Source organism: Corvus kubaryi, unplaced genomic scaffold, assembly GCF_017639235.1.
Source record: "Corvus kubaryi isolate FWS band 111438036 unplaced genomic scaffold, C.kubaryi_AGA036_p1.0 69, whole genome shotgun sequence".
Taxonomy (NCBI): domain Eukaryota; kingdom Metazoa; phylum Chordata; class Aves; order Passeriformes; family Corvidae; genus Corvus; species Corvus kubaryi.
The window spans coordinates 10024033-10049473 of NW_024582057.1; the positions used below are offsets into that span (position 1 = coordinate 10024033).

Here is a 25441-nt window from a genome sequence, read left to right on the forward strand (position 1 = left end):
ATTACAAAGAGAAATTGATGACAGAATTAAGTGTATGTTTGATACAAACCTATCTGCTTACATACAACACAGCATCCTTTCATCTGCAATAAAGAACAAATGATCTGATCTTTTTCCTTGGTGGTTGTCATTTAAATTTAGCCAGTACCATATCTAATCTCTTCATGATTTTCTCCTTAGAAACACATTCCTACTCCTACATTTGGATGTTTCTCCCTAGTCAGCATCATTTTCTGTTGCTTGTTTCACTGGTTCTTATGTCATATATAGGCAACTCCAGCAGTCAATACCTATCTTGCATTTTCTTTATGAGTTTCCAGGGAATAACCCTTATGTCATAAAGTTAAGGTTTTTTATGTAGATCTCACCTTGTAATTCTGCATTGGTTGTGACCCTCTTATTTCAGCTACCTGGTTCCATAATGACTTTAACCACTTCTAAACACTTACTTTGCCCACCAGCTGCACTGAATTTTACCCAGTCCATAATAGCATCCCTTCAGTTCCACCCAGTCTTCCATCAAACCAAAATGGCCTTAACTCGAACCCTTTCAGCCCAGAAAGAGAAATACTTTAACAAAACTACTAGTTATACTGCAAACAGTGGCTGTCAAGGATACTCTTATATTTCAGCCCCTCCAAAACGTCTGTTTCCTGTCATGTCTCCTTGCGATTTTTTGACTGTTTGTATGAAACCTGCCCACCAGAAGGGAGACATAATTCCTCATGCCCCCCCATCAAGAGCAGATATCCTCTGCTGGATGCAAATGATGAATCTATTTCCCAAATATTTGTCATCTAGAGAGGAGAACAGAGTTCATGCAGGCACCCTAATCTTTAGGGTAAAATCTGCCAAACTAGCTTAAACAGCCTTTAAATAGAAACAGTAGGAATTACAAACAAACAAAGCTACAAAACAGTCAAACACTCCTGCTGTTAGGCTGCCTTTGCTAGCCAGATGACAGCCCCAAACTGAGAAGGCTGATGGGTAGTGGTGTCTCAAACTGCAACTTCACATCAGGGCTTCAGTTACAGTCACCACTCACTGCTGCCAAGAGAGGTAGCCCTCTTCCCCCATCCCTCCCCTAGTTTCTTCCCTGTGGGACATGTGCTTCTGCCAAGTCCTTGCTCCAGTGCACATTTGATTGCAGCACAAAGCCAATTCAACTCACTAAAACAGCAGAAAGTAAATTGGTTTTGGCTAGAAAGCAAGCAGAATTGGATTATTATGTGATCAAGCAAATACTAGGGTTGGTGCAAGACAGAGAAGAAGATGAACTGAAGTGTACAGCTGAAGGCAGGAACAGCAGAAGAGGTCTAGGCAAGGTGAGAATGGTAAACAGCAAAAGAAGCTGTTGACAGAGCTCAGCCAGAGCAGGGAATCACACTCTTACCACAGTTCAAAACACGTGCTTTGAGCATTCAGTTCCTGTAGCTGTCTCCTCATTTCAGGTGCAGCAGCCCCTCTGATACCTGCATGTTACTTACAGGGGATTTGGGATTTAGCTCTGCCATGGCACTGCACTAACTTAAGCCCAAACTCACGAAGCACTGGTACTCCAAACATGCTGCTGTGAAAGCCCTAGGAAGGAAAGGGATTTTCTGCTCCCAGCTCTTGTGCAGGACAGCACCACAGCCTAGGGAAGCTTTCCAAAGCTCAAGATTAGCCGGGCACAGTGTCATGTTAACACCACCGTCCTGTTTCCCAGGCACAGACTGCTTTTGTGTACAGGACCGCACAACCAACAAGCCATTTGTTGCAATGCTGGTTCAAGAGCCAGTCCAAACTCTTTCCAAAAAGAGATTATAAACACCAACAGAAAGCATCCTGAGGAGACCAGCACATTGTTCCTCTGTAAGAGAAACATCACAGGCTGGCAGTGAGGCGACAAAGCCCCTGCAGATACACCACAGGGAGGGCTTTCAGCAGAGCACCAAGAAAGGAGACTGCATGCATTCAAATGGTTGTTTATCCAAAACATGGTTCTGCACCAGAGAAGAGTTTATCTGCTTACCTCCCTGTTCAGCCTGTCTAGTGTAACACAGGCCATTCCCACAGACTTGCTCCTGGGGACAAGTTTCACCCATTTTCTTTTACCTCCTCTCCTTCACCCACACTGTTCTGCGGGGCTTTCTGCTCTGAATGCTGCCAGTCAATGGAGGTGGCTTTAGAAAAACAATAAGGCAACGTGTGGGGACCTTGAATTTCAACTTTATTAACCCTCAGGTTTTATATCCTCTTGCGGTTACCAGATTCTTCCTCAGCACTGTAGGGCATGGGGACCTCATTGTATGAAATTAAACAAAGCCCGGGCTGTCCTACGCTCCCAGACACCAGCCTATTCCCACAGCGCTTTGTTCCTCCTCGTTGCCCATCCAAGGACTGGTGAAGGGTCTGGAGTGCATATCCCATGAGCAGTGGCTGAGGGAGCTGGGCACGTTTACCTGGAGAAAAGGAGGCACAGGAGTGACCTTATCTACAGCTGCCTGAAAGGAGGGTGTAGCCAGGTGGGGGTCAGCGTCTTCTCCCAGGTAACCAGTGACAGGACAAGAGGACACAGCCTCAGGCTGCGCCAGGTGAGGTTCAGGTTGGACATCAGGAAGAATTTCTTCACTGAAAGAGTGATTGGGCATCGGAGTGGGCTACCCAGAGAGGTGGTGGACTCACCATCCCTGGCGGTACTTACGGAAAGCCTGGACGCGGCACTCAGTGCCATGGTCTAGCTGACCCGGCGGCTTTGGATCATAGACTGGACTTGATGATCTCAGAGATCCTTAGGTCATTTCCAACCAAACTGACTCTGCGATTTGATGACTCTCTGATTTTGCGCCTCTGCGCTCACCTTCCCCCGCGGCCGCCGTGCCCAGGCAGGAGAGGGCAGGCCCGCCCCGGCAGGCGGGAGGGAGGGCGGCCGGGCACAGGAGGGCGGTGCCGGCGGCTCCGGGAGCTGCTGCGGGGCGGGACGGAGCTCGGCGCTCCCTCAGGTGAGGGGCGGGGGGCCGCAGGGGAGCTGGCGGCGGGGGGAAGCGAAGGTGCCCGGCGGGAGGTGCCCGGTGTGCGCCGGCTGTCGCGGGGCAGCGCCCACCCCAGGGCCTCCCCCGGGACGCCGAGGGGGTCTCGGTTGGCTGTGGTGGCGCTGCGGCGGCGGCGGCACCGGCACCAGGAAGCTTTCCCTGCGGAATGGCTCCTGCTCTGAGCTGCTTTGGGGGGAAGGCGCTGTCTCTTTCCCTCTTAGATGTAAACAAATAAAAATTAATTTACTCCTTTGTATTATATTTTTATATGTTTATTTACTTTATAACACGTAAAGGAGATGGAGGAAGGTTATCAGGCCTTGATCAGTCCGAATTGAACCGACTGCAGGCACTTCTGCGAGGATGTTGAAGGGCTGTGGTGAAGGCAAATGAATCTAAAGATTGCTCAGGTGTTTGAAGTCTGTGTTTCCCTATTTTACAGGTTTGGGCTTGAAAAGATAAAATACTTTCAGCAAATAACAACCTGGTAATACTTAATACAGACTTACCAGGGTATAGCTTCACGCCAACTTATTTTCAGCCCAGGACAGCTTTGCCTGTACCTGATGTTTATGCAAATCACAGGCGACGTTTGGTACTGACTCTCTTTACACCCACGGGCGCCCTCCTTTTAAAAACTCCCAGGACAAAGGTCACAGCCTGCTCTTCCAGACTTCCCTGTGCCAGTGGCAGCTGTGTGCACACTCACGCAGTGCACTGGCACTTGCTGGGCTTAATACTTTACCTGAGACACAAGATTACAGAAGCAAAGATTCAGTTCTTGGTGGACACCATGCCTTGCCCTGGCAGCAAAGGCAGGAGAGTCAGAGCAGACCTAGTAAATAAGCTAAGTGCAATAAATGCCGAGTATAGAAACGTTGCATTTACTCGATGGAAAGGAAAAGGTAAAGAAAAACTTCCTGCTTTAATGAAGTTACCTTGTAGTTTAAAGGGTTTTACTTCCTTCACTTCTTAAAGAAGTCTGTACTAATTTTGAATCAGCATGAAATGGAAGTGAGTGGTGGTCAATGAATAACTTTTAAGTGGAGCAATAAAATGAACTGGTTTTATTTCTCTGGCTCCGGAAGTTCCTTTAGAAGGAGAGAATACATCTAAGAAACAAGATGTCTCATGCTGGGAGTCGATACCAAGATCAGCAATACAGGCACCATGAGAACCATAGATCTGATAGATACAAGGAAGACAGAAGAGCAAGAAAACCATACCCATACAATGCAAGGTATGTCTTTATCTCCTAAGAGAAATACATCACAGAAAGTCTACAATGTCTGCCTTCTCTCTGCTTTTAACTAGGCTTATTTTACAGTAGTAAAGAATGGTTTTACTCAGCCTTGAAAGCATGAGCCTACTGCATTTGGAACAGGGAGCTATTTTATACTCAGAAATTTAACCTTTTTTCTTTGTTTTGAGCTTGAGACAGGGCAGAAGGATAGGCTGTGTAACATAGGTAGAGATGTGTATTTCCTGGGATTATCTGAATCAAGTTGGGTCATGAGTCGGTGAAGTGTGGCCATGAGTCTTACTACAGTTCCTGAAGACACTCGTCAGCAGGTGACAGCAAGCCGTGGCTTGCCAAATATGCATTGCTTAAATGAGAATGTTGCATAACTGAGACTAGCACAGGGACTTAATGAGCTCTCAGGATGCTCTAGTTCAGCTGGGAACATGTTCCTATTGATGTGACATAGAATTACTTTCAGAAGTCGCTGTCAATAGATGAGTGCTTGTTGGTGTCTGTTGGCAGCACTTGACAGTGGGTCATCCCCTATCACCACAATGAGCAGATCAACTAATGGGTTTCCAGTGCCAAATAAACTCTTAGGATATTACACTTCTCCTTCCAGCCTGGCCAGGCTGCAGCACGCTAGATGTGAGGTTAGGCTCTTCTCCTTTTAGGTCGTGCCAGTGCATCGCTGCACTATAGGAGAGGGGTCTGTAGATCTAAACACCACTGGCAAATTTGCCATGGCAGTGGAGTGTTCATCTCTCCCATTTTGTCTCTGGGGACATGATTGTAGGGGAATTTAAGAATAAAGGCAAGGAGGAGATAAATATAATGAAGATTATTGAAAAGCTGAAATATTGAAGTACTCCCTGATAATTTGCCTTTTAGCAAGGAAAACAGGATGAGAATAAAAGGAGCAGAGAAGAGCACTGTGTGGACTACAAGGAGTACTTATGGCTAAGTATAAAACACTTGGATAGCGGTAAAACTATTGTATTGTGAAAATAGCTAATGAATTTTTCTTCTGTCTCTCTTAAATTATGAAAAATTGAAGAGAAATGGGAACAAAGACCAGCCTTAGAATCATCCCTGGAGGCTGGATGCCTGTCCTTAGCAAAAGCAGAGATTGGCAGGCAGTATAGTTAAATTATCTTGAACATATTAGAAGTGAGAGCAGCTAATGCCCGTAACACATTAATAGCACAGTGGAGAGAAAAAGAAAAACCAAAAAGGTTGGGGGTTTGATGTGGGGTTTTTTTTTCTTTCATGTATAGCATAATATGAGCAATGTGTGAAAGGCTAGCTATAAATTAAACCACCACTTTTTAATAAAGCACTACTCTGGATTTCTTGGTTTTGCTGTTAGTTTTATATGTTTGGACACGTACATTGAAAATTGATGGACAGACCGTAAAGGTTCACAGACATCCCTGTATCCACCGGGGATTAGAGGAAGGGAAGCTGCAGTTACAAATCTGTAACAGCCATGAAGATAATTCTTAGAGTCAAGTCAAGCATCTGGGGGCCATCAGACCCCACTAAAACGAATTGAAAAGCTTTTCTGTCAGTTGTTTTGAAGGACTTTGGCTTAACCTAACAACATTTCCTCTGCTTGGTTCACATGGAGTTCTCCTGGGTTTTGGTGAGAACTTTGGCTGATTGATCAGAAGACCACCAGGTCCTGTAATGAAATGCATGGGAAGAGTTTTGTGGAAGCTGCAGTTTGGATGCCTAATACTTTCATCCCTGATAAACTAGACTTTCTAGCCCAGAGTATTTCTCTTTCCAAATGCATTTCTGTCTGAAACTCCTACAACAACCTTCCTCCCACTGCTAAGGAGAATTACCTAGAATGGTAAAGTCCTCAAGGAAAACAGCAGCAAAGGTGGCCAGAATAGGCCATAGTGAGAAAAAAAAGCATCTGAAAAAAGGATCTTTTTTTCCTAATTGTACTCTGTTGCTGAACATTAGGGGTTTTTTTGTTTGATTTTTTGTTTTGTTTTGTTTTCTGGCAAGTAGCAGGAAACAATAGAGAGAAGCAGCTGCATCAGAAGTACCAAAGGGATTGCTTTCAAGTTACTGGAAGTCTTATAAATCACACAGCTTATTTAATTTATGTGACACAGCTGCACAGGATGCTTTGGTAGTTGCACAAGACACAGGACAGAGGTCAGAAAAATCAGAAATGTTTCAGCCAAATAGAGCTGTTGGCAACTAAACTCGGAGATGTTAGCATTGGTCTTGTTATTGAATGTCTTAATTAAAATGTAAAAACTACAAAGAACATGATTTAATGTGGATGAACGAGATAATATTGAGCCTGGAATTGGATGAAGATAAACCTTAGTGAAGTGCAGTGATACTAGGAAACAAAACTACAGTTGAAAATGCTGATCTGTGGATAAGAAATTCAAGATAAAAACTGAATACAAAGAAGACTTTTAAAAATAATAATGCTGAATGAGACTTAAAATACCCTGTAACAACAAACTCATCCAGCTGTACCTTGAAAAAGGTAAGCTCCAATTCTCCTTCAAATGAGGGAGAAAATTTCGATTAGACCAAACACAAAAAAATTTGCAGCCAATGTTTCTTATAACTTGAGTGTTAGCTCAGTTTAAATAGGGAAAATTGCACTTTTCCTATAAAATAATATAAATTTCACCAACTTTTAAAATCATTAGGTTTCAGATCGGGATCTGTATGTCATTGCAGCAAACTGGACCGTTTTGAAGTGTATCAGTGAAGAGACTAATTGAAGGCAGGAGAGATGGATTTTTGTGGGGGGGAGGGTTGATTTTAGAGTCTTCTTCAAATATCTTTAAGGACCTCAAAATATTTTAATAGGCTATTTTTTCCTAGTTTATAATCTTTATCTGTTTATTTTACTAGCTTTTATGCTTTTAAAAGTCATCTTTGTGGGAGACACTAGTTGGAAGTACAGACTTGACAAAACACCCATGAAATGGATGTGCTACTTCGCTCATTTATTATGCCAAAATCTTTCTCATTTTTATTATCTGGCCTGCTATGGACTAGCTAAAATTGTTTGGTTTTCATGAAAAAGCTGTTATTTCTTGTTTCCACCTCTTGCCAATAAGCTAAACAGTTCAGCCAGCCTACCCAGTGAGTACACTATTTTCCAAAATAAGGCCCATTGAGTGCAAATATCCTTGTGAACATGGATTTATGCAAGTTTTTGGGATATTTTCTTTCAAAACAGGCAAGCAAAAAAGGTCAGATGCCTGGGAAGCAAGCTAGTTGCTTCCACTAAGAGGAGCATCTGACAATTTCTCATGTTCTAATGTTCAGGAGAGACTATGACCTAATTAATAACCATCAGTCATTTACTCCATTGTAGAGCAACAGGAGACATCCGAGGTGGCCAGCACGCAAGGACTTCTACTGTTTGCTCAGATCCCTACTCTAAAACCTCGGGAGCAGCACAGCAGTATTTTGGCCCACCACCAGAGTTTTATCCTCCCAAGGAAAGCTTCTCAATGAAGTGTTCAAAGGTATGCACAACAAGAGGTATGTGAGACTCTTACTGCCTGCCATCCACCCCTCTTCTTCTGAGGACTTCCCTTGGATTTGGTTTCTGTGTTTAGGAGCACAACAAAGTTAAGCTAGAGGACTATTAAAACAAAAGAAAACAAAACAAACAAACAAAACAAAACAAGCTGCCAAGAACAGAGAGAATTATGCCATTTTAGACATCTAAAGGCAATATTTATACAGATATTTAGATACTTGAAAATACATCTCTGGATATGCATCCAGAGCACCAGAGTGGGTCATGTGTCTAATCAGCCAGTCTGTGCAACAAGAGTTAACCTTTGGGATTTAGAAATAAAATAGACATTTGCATCTGTGAGCAATTTAAAGATGGCTGTTGAAGGTTTGATGCTAGTTTATTTCCAACACATTCTTGAGACTTTTTATCAATTCTGGATTTACTCCAGTTATTGCTCATACATCTTTATAAAGCATGATTGTGGGAGACAAAACTGTTTTCTGGACATGAATTCAATAAAACAGTTTTGGAGAAATAACTTTGATTTTTCATAGGTAGAAAGCAACTGCAACAAGGACAGAAAGGAGCCTTATTGTGGGAGGAAATCAGCCTTAGTAAATTCATTCCTATAAACTGAAAAAAAGAAGTAGTTAAAATATTCATTACCCCTTGAAAGTTTTCCCTCTTCCAGGTCAACGATCATTCTCACCTTGTTTTCATGAAGGAAAGCCCCACTGCAGTCTGAGTTGAATTTGCAGCTAGGTGCAGTCTTTGGCTGATTTCTATAAATAGACTTCCAGTCTATTTCTTCCTTCTGCCCTCCAGTAGGGAAACAAATGAAGAGATTAGCTGTTGGAAGTAAATTAACACACATAATGTTAGATATTTCTCACTCCATGTAGGAACGTTAAGTAACACACTCAGTTTGCTCTTAATATTTCTCTGTATGTGAATATGTGAACAATTTTAAGAGTGAGATGAACTATTTTGTCTTACAAATGTGTTCTGTGTATTAGTATGCAGTTTGTTTTTCATCTTCAGCTGTAACTGCAACCATTAGTAAAAGTTTAATGACATGGAGCCATACTGATATTTTATCCAGATAAAATTGTATCATCAGTTTCTTCTTCAACCATACTGAATTATTTTAACTTGTCTGAAAAGCTGCAGAAAACTCAATGCCCTATTTTATCAGAGCTTTAGAAAAATGAAGTGGCAAGTTAGTTTTAGTTTTCCATTTCACTGGTGTTTAGACTTGTGGATAGCTTGATGTGAATTTCTGGGGTTTTCTTTGCCTGCATTAGCTTTTCATTATTTCAGTGCATTAAACATCATTAAGATTTTTTAAATGTCCTAGTTTTGGATGCATCAGTTGACGATGATGATTTTATTCCCACCCCTCCTCCAGGTATTGCTCAGCGTTTTCCAAAAATTTAATGTCTGATCTTGCAGGGGAGGAGGGAAAAGAGATCATGCAGAAAAGAAACCCTTTTATTAGCAACTTTATTTCAAAAAATGAAAATATATTGAAGGTTGATAAGATTATGAGAATGTTACTCCCCTGTTTAATTTTTGGAAGTACCAAGATTTAGCAGACTTTACTAGAATTGTTTTGCAGAATTCTGTATTCCCTGCAGTCATGGTAGATGTTGTAAATGAGCTACATGAATTGTTTACTAAGAAGTCAGTACATGGGAGCTGCAACACTTTAGAGCATGAAAAGTTCCTGTAAATACTTCTTAACCATCTCTTTCTTTTGCCAATGATTTATCAGCACTCTGGTGAAATTCCCCCTTCCCAATCACCATAGTTTTAAAATAAACTAGACTTAAACAGGGCTGGGAAATCAAGTGATGAAACACCATCTTTTCCAAAGCAACAAAGGAAATGTGAACCTTGGTCCACTAAGTAGTTGAGCTTTGGGTTTTTTTTTCTTTTGCCTAGCATACCTAGGTTATGTTCTTTATGCATTTTGAGCAGTATAGCAAACTACAGAGGAATTCTGTACAACCAGAGCTCTGAAAAGTATTTGCTTCATGCAGGTAGTGCCCCCTTCATCCATGTTTTTTACCAGCTGTATCCCAAAAAACTAAAGCTAAATTTCAGAAATAAGTAGCTGGTTTTTTAGGGATCCTTTAAACAGCTTAGGACCTTAGGACACTTTAAAACCTCATTCTTCGTTATTCCCCACTTCCTTCCCTAATCCCTGCCCCCTTTTTTTCCCCCCTACAACCACATTAGGACAATAAATCCAGCCCAAATAAAATGGAAGAAACAACTGATACTGACCCCTTTTGCTGGTAGGAACATTTGATACCATCTAAGAAACTTCAAAACATTCTGCTCTTCTTTAATCCTTTCATTTTGAAAACAGAAGGGGGAAAAAAGTCTCTTAAAACATTATATGAATATACCTAATCAAAGCCATTCAGGTGGGATCACATGGATAGCAGTGCTGGATCATACAAGGCACCTCATCACTCTTCCTCCCAAACAATGGACTAAACTACAAACTTAGGAGGACCATCAAAGTTTGGACCAGTAGAGAGTGAGCTGTCTTCTGGAATACACTCCAGACTTTGGATTGGTGGAATTTCCTGAATTGGAAGAGTGCACTCACATCTGTTGTGTTTAATACCTCTTTACAGACCTATCAAATTTGTTTAATTCTCTGCTGAATCCCTTCTTTGAATAGTTGACTTTCACATTACATAAGGATAAGGAGTTCCAGAGTTCCTTTGTGCCACTTGAAGAACTACTGTTTTGTTCCTTAAAACGTTTTAAAGGTGTTTCTGATTCTGATGGTATTCTAAATATCTAGTGATAATCTCATATATCCACCTTCTCCATGAGATTTATGGTTTTAGAGTGAAGTTTTCCCTTTTCCCCTGTGCCCCTATTGCTTCTTCACAGATTGAACAATAGCCAGTTCTGGTCAGTTTTCCAGTCTTATACCTTTTCCAGATCCACCACACCTTTTTGAGATGGGCCGACCAGAAATGCAGTAAAAATTCCAAATAAATTCCCAAAAGAATCAGACATCTGCATAAAGGCTCTGGTTCTGTAATCCTATTCTAATGCTTCCTAGCTTTTTGTGTAGTGTTTGACTATCAGTGAACACTGACCTGATGTCTTCAGAGAAAGCTACGTGAAATGGAAATGCTTTGTTAGACCCCATCTGTGTGCTCTGTCGATAGGGGGATGGGTGTTTGTGGGTGTCTCTGTACAACCGTGGAGGTTGCTTATTAAACACTGATTTCAATAATTTCACATTCAAGAGCTTGAGCTCTCAGCAGCCTACCAATTTTACTGTTGGCAAGCATGAAGAAATTTTTATGATTATTATTGTTAAAGCAGACTTCACCATCTCATTTTTCAATCTTTTCAATTCATTAGTCTGTGCATCTACCATAGTATTTTGGTATGTATTTCTGAGCTGAACCTGTTTGGAACCTCCACTTACAGCTCTTTGGGCCATATTGCAGAGCAGACCCAGGGTGCACAAACTGTATTTTCTTTGGATAAAACCAAAGGAGAGGGTGAGCTGTAACTACTAGCAGACACTCTGCCCTTTGGACCAAACTAGAGCCAAAATGAACTTCCCTCTCCCCAGAAAATGTCTATCCTGTAGCCCCTGTGTCTTCAGCTCCACCTGTTTGATTCTGCAGATCCCCTCCCACTGCACTGCCAACATGGGCATGCTGGTGACAGGCAACACAAACCAGAGATTACTCCCTTAACTCTAGTTGCCTGAAAACTGGCTGTTTCCTTTTTATTATCCTTTAACCACTGCTAACCTGTGAGAGGATTGTTTATCTCACAGGATCTTGTGTCATTTAAAGGCACTACCTTTCTTCAGGTATCTGCTGGTTCTTTCAAGTGACTTCCCTATAACAAACTTCTGAGTATTCCCTGCTATGCTGTCTTTATGTCTAGTTTCTATATATTGGGTTATTTTCCATAGAAAAGCTACACTTGTGGGCCTGCAGATTACAGATCAAAAGGCAGTAGAAACACAGAAGTCTACAGTAGTGAAGGAGATTTAGGGAACAGCTTATAGACTGGTGTCAAACTGCCTAGATGCACTATGTAATTTATGGGAATTTGAAATAAACTGTTTGTGATAAAGACAAACATTTCATTACCTAAAGAGCTGCTGCTTGCAATAGCCATTTCTTACAACTTACACCCAATATCTTACACATGCCATTTAAAGCAGTACATGTTGAAAACAACAAGAATTTTTTGACGTGGGGATTCTTAGAGCTGAAATTCTGTCAGAAGGAAGCATTCAATTTGCTTTTCACAGTGCAGGTAAAATTTCTGTAGTTCTCTCTTCTGTGTAGAAAACCTAAATTAGTAATCATTTTGCCTTTCAAAGAACCCCCCTAGATATATTTGAAAATATAACTGGATTCAGTGCTTTTGTTTGGCAGACAGAATGAGAAAAGTGTTCAAGGCTGGCTGCCATCCTTCACCTCAGTGAGAGGAAAATCTGAGTTGAACCCAAGAGTGAATTGCTGATTGTGATTGGTCACAGATATTTGGTCACTTGACCTTAAAAACTTTCAGTTTTCTTTTCATTGTGTGTGTTGGTGTGAAAGAGGTGGAGCAATGCAATTCTAGGATGATGCCTCCTGTTGTTTGGCTTAAACAGCAATGGTAGACGAAGTTTCTCCCATCTGTGGTCAGTACATGACTCAGAAAATTGCCTGTGCTTTTGCCTTCTATAGGATCATACTGTGCTGGTCATGATTCCTGAGCAAATAACTTTTTTTTTTTTTTCCTAACTTCTCAACCCATTTGGTCTTTAAGGGAGACAACACTAAAAAGATTACAAAACAGTTTGTGGGGGAGCAAGTATAATTGAATCCCTGTTCTTTGCTGCTATGAATACAGCTTTGCGCCTTGAGTAGTGTCAGATTTCTTAAGCATATTGTAGGCACTTCCAAGCAATCATGCCTTTAACCTACATTCTAACATCCACAATTGTTAAAACCTTCAGACCAATTTCCTCTCAGAAAAAGACAGCATTATGGTTTGTAGCAACATGAAAAGTCTCCAATTTCAAGCATAGCCAGGAGGAAATATCAAACTGAATTTATTTGGAGGAGGAAATAGAATTAGGGAGTAACAATGACTTTCTCCAGGATACATTCATGCACTAACAAGCCAGCATTAATTCAAATGTAAACATCTATAAGCTTTTGCTTTTACAAAAGCTTTTGTTTTTCCCCCTGTAGCTATGCATGCTGGGAAATACTCATAGACTAGAAAAAAATACTGAGATGAAAAGTCAGCCTAGACACAGCGTTCACACTAACAGAGACTAGCTTTGAGTTATGCCATTGTTCTCAACCATAACACTGCTGTTGTTTCTTTGCTGTGTTACGTTGTGATACTGTTCCTCTTGGAGTCAGACATGGGAGCAGGAGGGGAAAAACGTTTTGTAGAGCACTTGTATCCCTTTCAGTGCTGCGGAGATGTCGGGGGAGAATAGTGGTCTGCAGGAGGCATTGGACAAAAGTAAAAATCTGCTGTAGCTTCAGGTATGCATGTTCAAAAACACTGAAGGATCATTAAATGTGCATAGTGCAGGTAACTCTCTGGGTGAAAGCAAACATTTGACAAGTACATTCAGCAGCACGTTGCATCTTTTTGGCAATGCAGGACACCCACATTTCTGTGGGGGCACCCAACAGGATTAGAAACTGTTGTATTTTGTAGTCACCATCTTCACATTTTGCCCCCACAGTGTACCATGCTTAGCTCCTTTCAGTTGTGCTCAAAGCTGGTATACACTGTTCCTGTGGCAGTTAATTTCCATGTATTTCTGCCTAAGAAGGGAGCACTAGGGTCCCTTATAGTCTCATTGCAATTAGATGGCTTCCCCTTCTATCTGTTACAAAGTATATTTTAAATACAGTGTGACTAACAGACTGAAATTGCCATCAAGTTTTTTAATCTTGTAATTGGAAAGACAGACAATATTAGTGGGAATTGGATGCAGCTGTGCAGATTAAAATAATCCCAGCTATTCAAAATGCTTAATTAAAGTAGCACAGTAACAAGATACAGCGGCAGAGCTGCAGGTAACCTTCCTTCCTGTTCTGATGTTAAAGTATTTCATTTGGAGCTCAGTCCCTTTGCTGTGAAACACAAACAGCCTTGAGTAGTTGGCTCTATAAAAACATGCAGGGGAGCTACACCACTCACAGATGCCAAATCCTACCTTTAACAAACTGTTGCCTTGCCAACACACGGGACTTCACTCTGCCCACGTTTTCATATGAAATTATTTTCATCCACCTTTTGGCATTGTGCTAACATGTACATGATTGTTTTTAGAGAAGGGAGAACTGCAACTGAGAAGACTCACTAAAGTTGGCAGGGGAAGATACTGGCAAAGTTGCTAGTAGCTGTTAGGTGTGTGTTAAACTCCAGTCCATGTTTCCCATACCGGCTAATCTTAGTTAGGTTTGCTCACTGCCATTACAGAAGAGTTACACTGTCTTCCCTGTAAGAGAACTAGGTTTGTCTTCCCCACATCTGACCCAAATTATGGGAACAAAGGAAAACTCTTCTCTTTAAAAAGTGGCTCTCAAAGCCAATTGATACAGCAGACAGACTATTGAATGTAGCTCTATTTCTTGAGCAGGTGATCCTAGCTCTCTTAAAGGAGAAAAATCCACTCAGACAGGAATGTTGCTCAACCACAATTGGTAAAGTGAATGAGAAGCTTCACAGGTGCCTCCAACCTGACCCACCTTCAGCCAGACTATGATTACTTAAAGAGCAATAACACCCCACTCTTTGTACTTTCTAAAGGTGGCTTAGTTTCAGTTCAAACGGAGGGAGTGGCCATGGAAAGTTGGCATACGGAACAGGAGTGTTTCATTGTTTTCTGAACTCGTTTTAAAAAAATTCCTGCAAACTGGTTTCAATACCAAGACACTTGTTTACTACTTGAAAGAACTATTTGTACATTAAGAAAAAAACAATAAAATAGCCATTTCCTGAAATGCAGAATGTGAGGTGGCCATACAGAGACCTACCAGTGCTACAAATAGAATACAGCCTTTTACAGTTGTTATATGTAAGCAGTACTGTCAAATACTAAAGTTTAATGCAAGATCTTTTGCTTCCCACCCTCTCCAAAATTAGGAAAGATGACTCATGCTCAATTAGCAGGAGAGAAATCAAGAACATTCTAGAAGTGATGCTTTAAAGAACTACTGGGTACAAGTAAACCATAGCTGTTGTTCCCAGGCAAGGGCTGGGTTGTATTGAAACTGTGTCTTACAGTGGTGGGAAAATATGGGGATAGAGGATGATGCAGTAATTCTACAATTTAATTCCACCCTTTCCTGTGAAAATTGGACAGCACTGTTCAGAGGATGGGAGGGTATTAAGCAAAAAGAATAGAGCAGGTGGGATAGTTGTTCTTTAAGGGAAGAGGATACAGAGAAAAACAGGATAATACATTTGGATCTGACCACTCTGTGAACGTAAGATTTCTCTGAGTCATTCAAACCAAGGCTGGTCATCCTTTGAGATTTCCTAACAGAGTGATTATCTTGACTAAAGAGAGACAACATATTAAAAGGTAATAGTAATGGTTTTTTATAGAGCACATAAATCACTTAATTTTCCCAGTTTTAAACTATTTTTTTCAGTGATTTCCAGTAAGACGGATATCTCAAATGAACATAAGTGTGTTGGGCACATCCGTGCAATTTAAATTCAGTTGGCTCTGAGTATGTGCATCCCTTGGGTCCTCTGAAAAGCCAAGATTTTGTTGGTGTTACATTGCCTAATTCTTGTGTTTTAGGGTTGGGTTGGTTTTTTTTCTGCCTTTGATTTTAGCATGACTTAGTGAAAGCTAAATCCCACCATTGGCTGAAGAACACAGAGACCTGTGAAAATAATAGTGGTGTGGGGGCTTGGGGGCATTCCTTTGTTTATGACAAAGCTGTGTATTGCCCTTACTCTGCATCAGTGAAGCTGGTTGAATTCTTGTTACTGGTTTCAGTAAGATCTTTCTACATAAAGCTTTCTACATAAAGCAAATAATACTGTTAGAAAGGTATTTTAATATCTTTGCATCCAGATTTTATATTCTTGATCTCTTGCAACTGTTGTCTTCATTTCTTTTCCCTTGTTCAGTTCTCCTCTGTTTTGGTTCCTCCCCACTTCTGTCATATTCTGTCCCCTTCTAAAAGCAGAGCCAAATCCTGCTTTACTTTCACATTTTCTCCCTTCTCCTTATCTTTTTCCTCCTGCCACCAACTCAGTTTAGCAGAGAGGTGACCAAAGCTGCACTGAGCTGTGCCTTCCGTCTCTGGGGAGCGCCCAACCTGCACTGGCAAGAGATGTTCTGCATCTGAGATCATTTTCAGGACTGACTGCTGCTTTTGTAAGTCACTCTGTATGGTCAAAATACTTGCCTGCTCCTTTGTGGGGGATAAAAAAATAAATAAAAAGAAATATTACCTCTGAAAAGAAGAAAGCTACCCAAACTGGGGGGAAAAAAGAACCAAATGACAACTTCCAGTGAAAATGGCTTAGAGAATGATTTTTCATGCTTCTAACTCCTCGCTTCCCTTCTCCTGGAGCGACCCCTAATGGGATGTCACATGGGCGCCACTGACCTGTGTGTCACTAGCCCTGCCACCGGGGTCCAGGTGTCCAAGAGTGGCAGCCACGCATCCCCCGGGCTGCCCCTGGGTTCTGCTGGTCCCAGTGGTACGTGGTCTAAAAACGAAGCAGAGGGAGAAGGCAAGGCAGAATGGAGGATGGTAGACATAGAATACCTTGGAAGTACACAGCAATGTTGACTGAAGAGGAGGGAATGACACCAAAAGAGACAGGAGGAGTCATCCATGTACATTCAGCAGAGGAAGAAGGTGACTCCTGTGCCAGACACAGTGGAGGGAGACACTCTGAATTCATTTATGGCAGCTGCAGAAACAAAGGAACAAACAAGAATTGACCATTTTACTTTATGTACACATGTATACATACACCACGACCCCCACACCTGAACATCGGGGCTGTCCTGCCACAGTGCCTGGATGAAAATTCCTCTTTACAGCTTCTGGCACATGAGACTTGAGTCCTCAGCTGAGTTACTGGGTACCACACATTCAGCCACAGTGTGTTTTTATGAGGCAGAGCACGCAGACTTAGCAGCTCACCTCACCTGAGAAGCAGAGTTTCTTGTTTTTCTCTGGTCCTGGCTGTTACTGCCCTTGTAAAACTCAGGCCAACACGATTGCTCATATGTGCTGTGAATCACCTCAAGTTGCTAAAGTTGTAGAAATAAACTAGCAGCACACAAGAAAAAAGTTCGTTTCCCGCTATTTTAATTTATTTAAACAGCTCTTGGAAGGGCCTAACGTGAAGCTGGAGGAGGTAGGGGAGAAAAGTAGTGACTGCCCAGCCAAGGGTGGGAGCTGTTAAAGTCAGCTGCCTGTGGGTCTGTTCCCTTTACCAGCCCACCTGGCTGCTTTGCTGGATGGTCAAGGCCACCATTTGACAGAAGATAAAACCATTGTTCAGTGGGCTGATACTATGGAAATAGCCCAGCAAGGAAAAGAAAGGGAAAGAAAAAGTGAATAGTAGATAAACAGTATAAACTGGAAGGCTGCTGTTTGTTCTAGCAGGAAGCCTACTCACAGCAGAAGACAACTGGATTCAAGCAAAATTAACAAGTATGAGACATTGAAGTTACTGTCCACTGCAGATTTAGATTTTTTTATGGAATGAATGAAACAATTCTGTGGAAAGCTCTGGCAACACCCACTGTTTTCTAGATTGCGGCCATTCTCCTCACCTTCAGTGCTGAAAAGCAGTGCGGGAAAGAAGCATGGGAAAGGAAATAGCAATCCAGGATCCCTGACAGGAGTCCTGTAACTTGTTCAGTAAGGAGAGGGTTAGTTCCCAAAGCCAGCTGTTCACTGTGCTGATATTAATACAGATACAAATGTGCTGATTTTAATGCAAATGAGTAACATTTTAGGTAAATCCAAAGATGTTGAACCTGAGAAAGGAAAAAAATAACCAAACCAATAGAATTTTGAGCTGTTCAGACCTCCTGTCATTTTACACTTAAATCTTGCAATGCATTCATTGTTGCATGGGATTAGAGAATTACTGTAGAAATAAGAAACTTCCCCATAGGAAGACCTTTTGGCAGTCTGGTTTCTGCAGGTATAACTCCAAGATGACATGGCTAACTGGCCTGTGAAAGCAGAAATGGCAGCGCAGATTCAGAAGTGCAGCTTGTAACTCAATCTTTTCTGCCAGCAGCACACTGCTTGACACAGGTCACCACTGGGATGTGTGTGAGCATACCTTGGCAGAGCTAAGATTCAAAACTTAACTGTCCTTTTATTCCTTACTTCTCAAATCTCTCTGTCCTGTTTATACTAGTAGGATTTGATATTGGCTTCTATCTATCACAGATTAAGGTTGCACGAGGCTTTTGGGGTTCCTGGATCAGAACATACTGTAGGGCTTAATATTTCCATCAAAGCCCTGATGATTATACAAGGTCTTAGGCATTTCCACTAATTGTCTGCTACGTTCGTAAACCCAGCTGGCTGTCATCATAGACCTGTAATTCATTCTACATACTGCTTTTCACTTTAGAATTGTCTTTAATGCAGGAGGCTTTGTTATTGCACTTTAACAAAAAAAAAAATCGTTAATGCAAATGATAAAAGTGACTGGTGGAGTAGCTGCTGATGAACCTCTCTTCATTGTTTAGTCACTCTAATCAATTCTACAAGCAGGCATGTGTTACAACTGTGCAGGTACATACAAAACCTGTCCAACCTGAATGCCCTGTGTAAGGGAATTTTTCAGGCATGCCTTTAAAGCATCTACAGCTGCAGTTAAAAATACAGTAGACCTGCACTGATCACATTTGTCATCCCATTGTCAATCAGCTCAGCAAAGTTAAGGGGTGGCATACAGAATGTGTGTGAACACACAGAAAGTTTTGGAACAACATCATTGAGGATTGGGGTTAGTTATAAATGTGGGGAGGTTAGCAGCAGGCAGTGACTACTTTGACAACAGAAAATTGCCTTTTCTAAAGCTCAGCAAGGTAATGAAGAGGAAAAGTTGATGCTCTGCAGGTCAGAGGGCCTCAGTACACATAGATGAAAAGGAAATTCTGAAGTCAGCAGCTGACTGATCATGAATTCCCAACTACTAAGTTGCCAAACATACTTACAATTTATGTTTCCCTTAATCAAATGGTCCTTCCTCCATGTAGACTTGTAAGAACTGTTTCCTGGTGGAGCATCTATTAAATCAATAATCAGCCTCTAAAAAGGGAAGTGCCCTTCTGCATCCGACACAGTCCAAGGGCTCTGAGGATCTAAGTTGATTCCCTGTATTTGGAAGGTATAATGTACAACTCAACTGAGCAGACAAAAAAAAAAAATCTGATTGAGTTCCAATTAATGTTCTGCACAGCTACTATTCTTTCAAAATACTATGAACAGTCCTAGTAAAGTGATGACTCTTTACCTATTAAAAATGATGAGTCTTTTGGCTGCATGGTTTGAATTTGGTACAAGGAGTTCCAAATCCTAACTTCGGGGCCAAAATTTAAATTTCTCTTTATGTTAACTCCACAAATATCTCCCTTGAAATATTTGAGGCCTCCTGAGCAGATTTGCTAACTAGCATGGTTATTGCCCCACTTAACAGAAATGGTTGTGCAGAAGGGTCAAAGAAAAGGTACACTGTCATACAGAAATCAGCATCACCTCTGAAGAACACATACACAGAAGTGCTCACTTGGTTCCTCTTGAACAAGGGGAACAATTTTGTCTGCTCTAACACTACCTTCCTGTGCAGAGCAAGTGGCAGCAGGAAAGGACTCATTACCTTAGCCCTTTGTGGAGGAAGTAAGAAGGGGCAGAATGGGAATATCCGATAATCCTTCATTGTGGCTGTCACTGGCTTTCTTTGGTTAGAAGCATCTGGCAGCACAAGAGAGGAATTTGTTTAACTCCCTTGCGTTCCTGCTTCAGCCCTTCCTTTTCAAGCCCGTACAGCCTTGACAACAACTGAGCCATTGCTCAAGAGGGAAATGCCGTGTGGATCAGCGCTAGCAGCATGAAATGAAAGTCTACGTGCAAACCACAGATCCCACCCCACTTTAAAGACAAATATAGGACCACTGTGTCAAGCATCTTACATTCTTGGCTGTCAGACAGCAATGGAATAATAAGATTCACAATTCTGTAATTAACTTCAGAACTTTGGAGCAACACGCCTGACACGCTAAGGGTTTTCATTTCTCCGGTAGGCAACTCTAGCTGTGCTACGCTTCAACATCCATCATGTTTACTAATCTTAGTCTGACCCCTAGTGAGCTGTCACAGAATAATCAGATTTATCAAACATGAGGCACTTTCCTGAGAGGCAGCTACCACAAAAATAAGTAATTACTCCCCTTTGTGGTTCTGGGTTTTGTTTGTATTTTTGCCCTTAAAAATACTTGGTTGCTATTACTAGTAGACTAACATAAGAAAAAGTGGAGAGTCAGCTCAGAAGTTGTAAGGCTTTCTTCTGAAGGTCAGGGTGTGAAAGAGCACATATGACCAAATTCAGTATCTAATTCACTTAATTTATCTCTGCATATAAGGTGGGTTTTGCGTCCTTCCACTCCTTCTTCTTTTTTGTTTTTTGTTTGTTTTGTGCAATCAGAAACTGCTTCTTCAGAGTTATGAAGAGATTTTTGTCTCTGAAGGAGATGAAGTGCAAGTTGCATCTGGTTAGATAGTAAGTTTAAATTAACAAATACTTCCACAAAAAAAAAAGAAAGGTGTAAGTTAAAGCAGTAAACGTGTTTTGAAGGAGCTAAATAACTTGCACAATTTTTCAAGCCATTAGAAGCTTCTAGGTTTTTGTCAGCTTCAACCTCAGCATTTTGTTCGTACTGGATATTTCTTGCTCAGTGTGTTTATGCCAAGTAGTTACAGGCCAAAATACAATCACTGTGCGCTTGCCTTGGCAGTAACACAAGCACAATAAAATTTTTATGGATTTTTTTTCACTGCATGAAGATCCATCTATCAAGCACACTGACAAATTAAAAAAAGTAATTTGCCCAACCTCCAAAATGTACTCACGAGAGTTTAGGCTTCTCTTTTTTTTTTTCCAAGCGCTTTTCTGTAGCTGTAGCCAAGAGGAGTATCTCAGTATTTGTACTCTCTGTCTATGGTTTTGGTGTACTTCTGTCACCCACAATTTGCACAAGATGTGGCTTTGACACCTATTCCCATGTTTCTGCTTCTTCCAGGCATTTTGAAGTTTGTGGAAATCATGGTTAACCTCCTGGTGCTGATTTGTGTGGCTGCTTCCCAAGCTTCCGTTGCAGGCTTCACGTCCCTTGGAGGCTTTGGATCCTTTAACCTGAATTCGGCCTACAGTCCCTTTGAGGGCACGGAGCTGCAAGAGGTGAGGGAGCTGGACATGCAGTTCACTCAGATGAGAGCCCCTTGCGTGTATGGTGGAGTGGCCTTCACCTTAACAATGGCCGCGCTCACCCTCGTCTTCCTCGTCGTGGGGGCAAAACCCATCCAGCAGCTCCGGACAGGGCTGCTGGCAGGTGAATGTGCCTTCAGCCTGCTGGCTGGCATGGCCTACCTAGCAGCTGTGGGGCTCTACCTGCACTTTGTCAGGCAGGTGAACGCCACCGAGGTGTGCAGGAGGCGGGAGCGGCTCTACGCGCGCCGTGGCTACACCTCCATGAGCTGCGCTGTGCAGGGCGGCGACGCGGCCGTCGGCCTGTTTGGTGTCGTCGCTTCCTGCCTGTACTTTGCCAGCTTTGTGGTCTGCATCTTTGCTATCCGCACCGTCCGGGCCTTCCAGCACCATGCAGCCAAGGCTCAGCACAGCCCCAAGGGCAGCATTAGGGGCAGAGGCGTCAGAAACCACCACATCGTGCACAAGACCTCTGAAAGCTCCCACAACATCCAGGCTCTCGCCACGTTAGTGTGAGGTCAGCTCTGGGACTGAGAGGAGAACTGAGGCTTCAGCAAAGGATGGACACTGGCAAACAGGCGACCAGCCCACAGTGTGTTTTCCTACAAGGTGCTGAAGTGTGTATTGAATCACCAGTTATAACTGTGCTGCTACAATGTGACCTAATAAAATCGACATTGAGTGACTGTATTAACAAAGTTTTTTGCACTGGTCTCTCAAGCTGGACTCCTGCATTTAAAATGCATTTGATTGTAATGTGTTCATCCTGCACAGAGCAAATCCAAACAGCAGTGGGCTTTTAACAGGTTACAACTGTGTTCCTGCCAAACTTGTGCTAACGACCACTTCCTTTCCTCTCCCGTGACAGGGAATTGAATACACAGCTAGGACGGGCAACCTTCAACAGATCCTGTGCCTGTTGTGCGTCCTGTTCCTTTATCCTACAGCGCTTACAAAGCAAAGAACACCCGAGTGCTTCTCTGAATCGTGTCCAAAGTTACACTTGTGACCTGTTTTGCCTGGGCTAGTGAAGCGTTTTATCTTTTGGGTCACGGGGGCTGACACATGCCAATCATGTGCTCCCTGAGGAATGCCGCTGGGAGGAACTAGCTGCAATGTCAAAGGCAGCATTCAAGGCCCGTATCCGTTTTCCTACTAGATTTTCCCATCTCACTGACTGCAGATCAGAACCTGAGAGGCATCACACTGGTCAGGTATCAGCTTGTAGTAAAGATACCATTTGCTTCTGTAAGCACCTAAACAAGGTTTGGCTTGCTGACTCCACAGCCAGTGGTGGGCAGAGCTCGAATCAGGAACATGCTGCCTGCCCTGGGAATGCTGTAGCAATGACAGAAAGTACATGCATCCTTCCAATATCTAAACAGGCAAAGCATGAATGAACAGCAGTAATTGTCTGCCCCAGGGTTGAGAAAATAAATTTCAGAGAATATCTTTCAAGAGTCCTTTGTTTGGGGCAGATGAAATAGATCACTGGTCTTCAAAGAGGAGAGTGTAAGAAAAAGAAAAGTCTGTTCTTCAAGTGCATGAGATCTGTCGGCTTGAGAGGAGGGAAGATTCTGGCCATTTTCATTCTTTCCAGTTTTGTCTGGCTCACAGTCATTGCCCAGATGAGGCTTTTTTGAACCATAGTAGTTTATTTATTGCATACTTACACATATGTATACACACACAGATCTCAAAGGATTGTGTTTGAGGCCAAATGAGAAAACGTTATGGTTCTGATTAGAAGTGATTACATGAGCCTTTACAGTAACTATCACTTATATAATTCCTTAAACATCTCTTTAACACTTTGAACACCAACAAGCTCCGTAGCATTATTATGCTTATGGAGAGACAAGAATAGAGTTTTTCCAAGCTTGCTATGACTCACAGTCATCATAGAGTCAGGAAATTAGGACTTTGATTTCTAGCTCTTTGCCCAAGCTCAGACCTTCTCTCGTGTGCTGTAATTGGCTGGAAAGTCTTTTCCAGCGATGTCTGGCATGCAGCTAAAGCTGCAGCTGACCACTTGTTAGACATCTCTGCCTGCACGCTTGTTCTGTGCTACCTCTACCCCTTGCACAGTTTGAATGCAGGCTTAATTACATGTTCTCACTGTTTTTAACTTACACAAACAGCAAAAAGCAGCACCTTGAAGTGACAAACTCAGAAGACTAGAAAATGCTGCAGGTAAGAAGGCATAAATTTTACCGCAGTCCTTAAGTACATTAAGGTGTAATGCAAGAGCAGAGATTTTCTAGCAGACTAACATGACTAAGGCTGCAACAGGCTGTCATCCCCAGCTACCATTCATTGCAGGTGGTCATTTTTCCAGGGCAGATTAGTCTTCTCACCTTCTGCTGGAGATGGATGTGCCTCACCACTACCTCTGAGCAGCGACTGCCCATTACTTCAGGACAATAATCCACATTGGGACCAGTAAACAAAGGAAGGCGAAATGGCTCCTGTCAGCCCCTACCATTTCTTTGAGCCTTTCCCTGCTGCCTGCCCCTTCGCATACATGTCTGTGCATCACCTGCATGCAACCTTCAAGGTCAGCACTGAAAACGAGCTCAGCTGTTTCTCTGACACAGCCCCTGACAGCCCAATTTCACCTGCAGCCGCGGACTGCACACAGTCATCATCCTCAGTCCCTCTTTGGTAAGGGGGATCCTCAGGGGGTATCCAGCTTGCCCTGTGATGATCACAGCTCCTCACCTGTTGGGGCCCTCCCCCCTGCTGTGGGGTCCTGGGAGAGGGGCTCCGGGGGGAGGCACGGGGTTTCCCTGCCCCTGGTCAGCCTCGTTCCCCACTGGTTGTTTTGTGTTCCCTGTGCGGGCAAGGACCCTCGGGTCCTGTGATTGCTGCAGCTCCTCAGCAGAACCCAGCCATGTGGCTGGAGAAATAAACATCTCTGAAACATTTAGCAAGAATCGGTCCATACATATTTCTTTTCCACGGGCCTCGTTGATTGATACACGTGTTACAGTATCTGCACTGTAACAAATGGTGGATAACGCAAGCAGAACGGTCGCCGATCCCCATGGACAGCGACTGATTTGTGAGTAAACTCTGGATTTCTCTTCTTGTTTTTCTGTTCCATCTCTAAACTATGGAGGAACCATGGAAAGACTCTTGGCTCTCCGAGCCGCATATGGACATTTATCTTAAACTTGAAAAGATTCTTGAACAACAATTTGTAAATTTTAGCTTAATTCAAGCTCAGAAGGAACTGAAACATTTCCTTTCATGGTTGTCTAAGAACTTTTTCTACGTTTCTTGGGATTTGATTCTTACCAAAGACTTTTGGAAGACCGTTTGGACACAGTTAATTTCTGAGTCAAAATATATGCCGATGGAAGAATATTTTCGTGAATATTATTTAGTTACCGAGACTGTTGAGCAATGTCAGCTGTGTCCTGGCGAAGGGAAGCCTGGCGCAGGGACCGTGCGGCCCAGGCCACGTGCACCGAGCAGTCCCCGAGCAGCAGCGAGGCAGTTCCCGCGCGCGGGCGGAGCAGCGCGAGCTGCAGTGTCGGTGGCGGAGCGAGGCACAGCGGCGGGAGCGCCGCGCCCGGCCCCGCGCAGCGCGTGATGGAGCGAGCCCCGGGAACGCCCGGCCGGGAGGCGCGGCGCGCGGGCGGCGCACAAAGCATGCTCAGAGAATCCTGTCTCCCTTCCGTCAGCCCTGAGATGTTCAGAGAATCTGTTTGGACATTTAAAGACTCAGGAGGGTGGCTTGTTTTGTTTTGAAACTGTCCTTGTTGTTTTCAATGTTAAGTTTTAAATCTCTTTTGTCAAAAATAAACGGGTGAAATGTTGGGGTCTCCTCCCCTGCCATGTAGCCCTGGCAGAGGGGCCCTGAGGGGACGCACGGGGTTTCCCAGCCCCTGGTCAGCTTCATTCCCCACTGGTTGTTTTGTGTTCCCCTGCACGGGCAAGGACCCTCGGGTCCCGTGATTGCCGCAGTTCCTCGGCAGATCCCGGCCATGCGGCTGGGGAAATAAACATCTCTGAAACATCTAGCAAGAATCAGTCCATAGATATTTCTTTCCCATGGGCCTCGTTGATTGATACACGTGTTGCAGTATCTGCACTGTAACACTCACCTGCGGTGAAGGAAAAAGGGATAGCAAAGGCCAAACCTGCCCTTCT

At 42.9% G+C, this 25441-nt stretch overlaps 1 protein-coding gene and 1 long non-coding RNA gene across 3 annotated transcripts in view; one reads left to right on the forward strand and one right to left on the reverse strand.

Annotated features, from left to right (window-relative positions):
• Window positions 1–2915, reverse strand: part of LOC121674558 — a 45520-nt gene extending 42605 nt beyond the window's left edge. Inside the window, exon 1 of one of the 2 annotated variants that reach the window (XR_006019673.1) lies at window positions 2687–2915. This is a non-coding gene — a long non-coding RNA (uncharacterized LOC121674558). Of the gene's footprint in view, window positions 1–1393; window positions 2453–2686 lie in introns of those variants that run through there. The other variant, XR_006019672.1, reaches the window with a different exon arrangement.
• On the forward strand, window positions 2906–21973 carry LOC121674556 (MARVEL domain-containing protein 3-like). Its single transcript, XM_042048999.1, has 4 exons — window positions 2906–2984; window positions 4103–4254; window positions 7622–7791; window positions 21099–21973. The coding sequence occupies exons 2-4, from the start codon at window positions 4139–4141 to the stop codon at window positions 21797–21799; spliced, it is 987 nt and encodes a 328-aa protein (XP_041904933.1). The 5' UTR covers window positions 2906–2984; window positions 4103–4138; the 3' UTR covers window positions 21800–21973.
• The last annotated feature ends 3468 nt before the right edge of the window (window positions 21974–25441 follow it).

What these genes read in the sequence shown, in the direction of transcription:
- LOC121674556 (XM_042048999.1), top strand. Translation starts at nt 4,139, where the DNA reads ATGTCTCATGCTGGGAGTCGATACCAAGATCAGCAATACAGGCACCAT. An exon ending in CCATACCCATACAATGCAAG is followed by an intron (nt 4,255 to 7,621) that starts GTATGTCTTTAT and finishes ACTCCATTGTAG; the next exon opens with AGCAACAGGAGACATCCGAG. An exon ending in AAAGGTATGCACAACAAGAG is followed by an intron (nt 7,792 to 21,098) that starts GTATGTGAGACT and finishes TGCTTCTTCCAG; the next exon opens with GCATTTTGAAGTTTGTGGAA.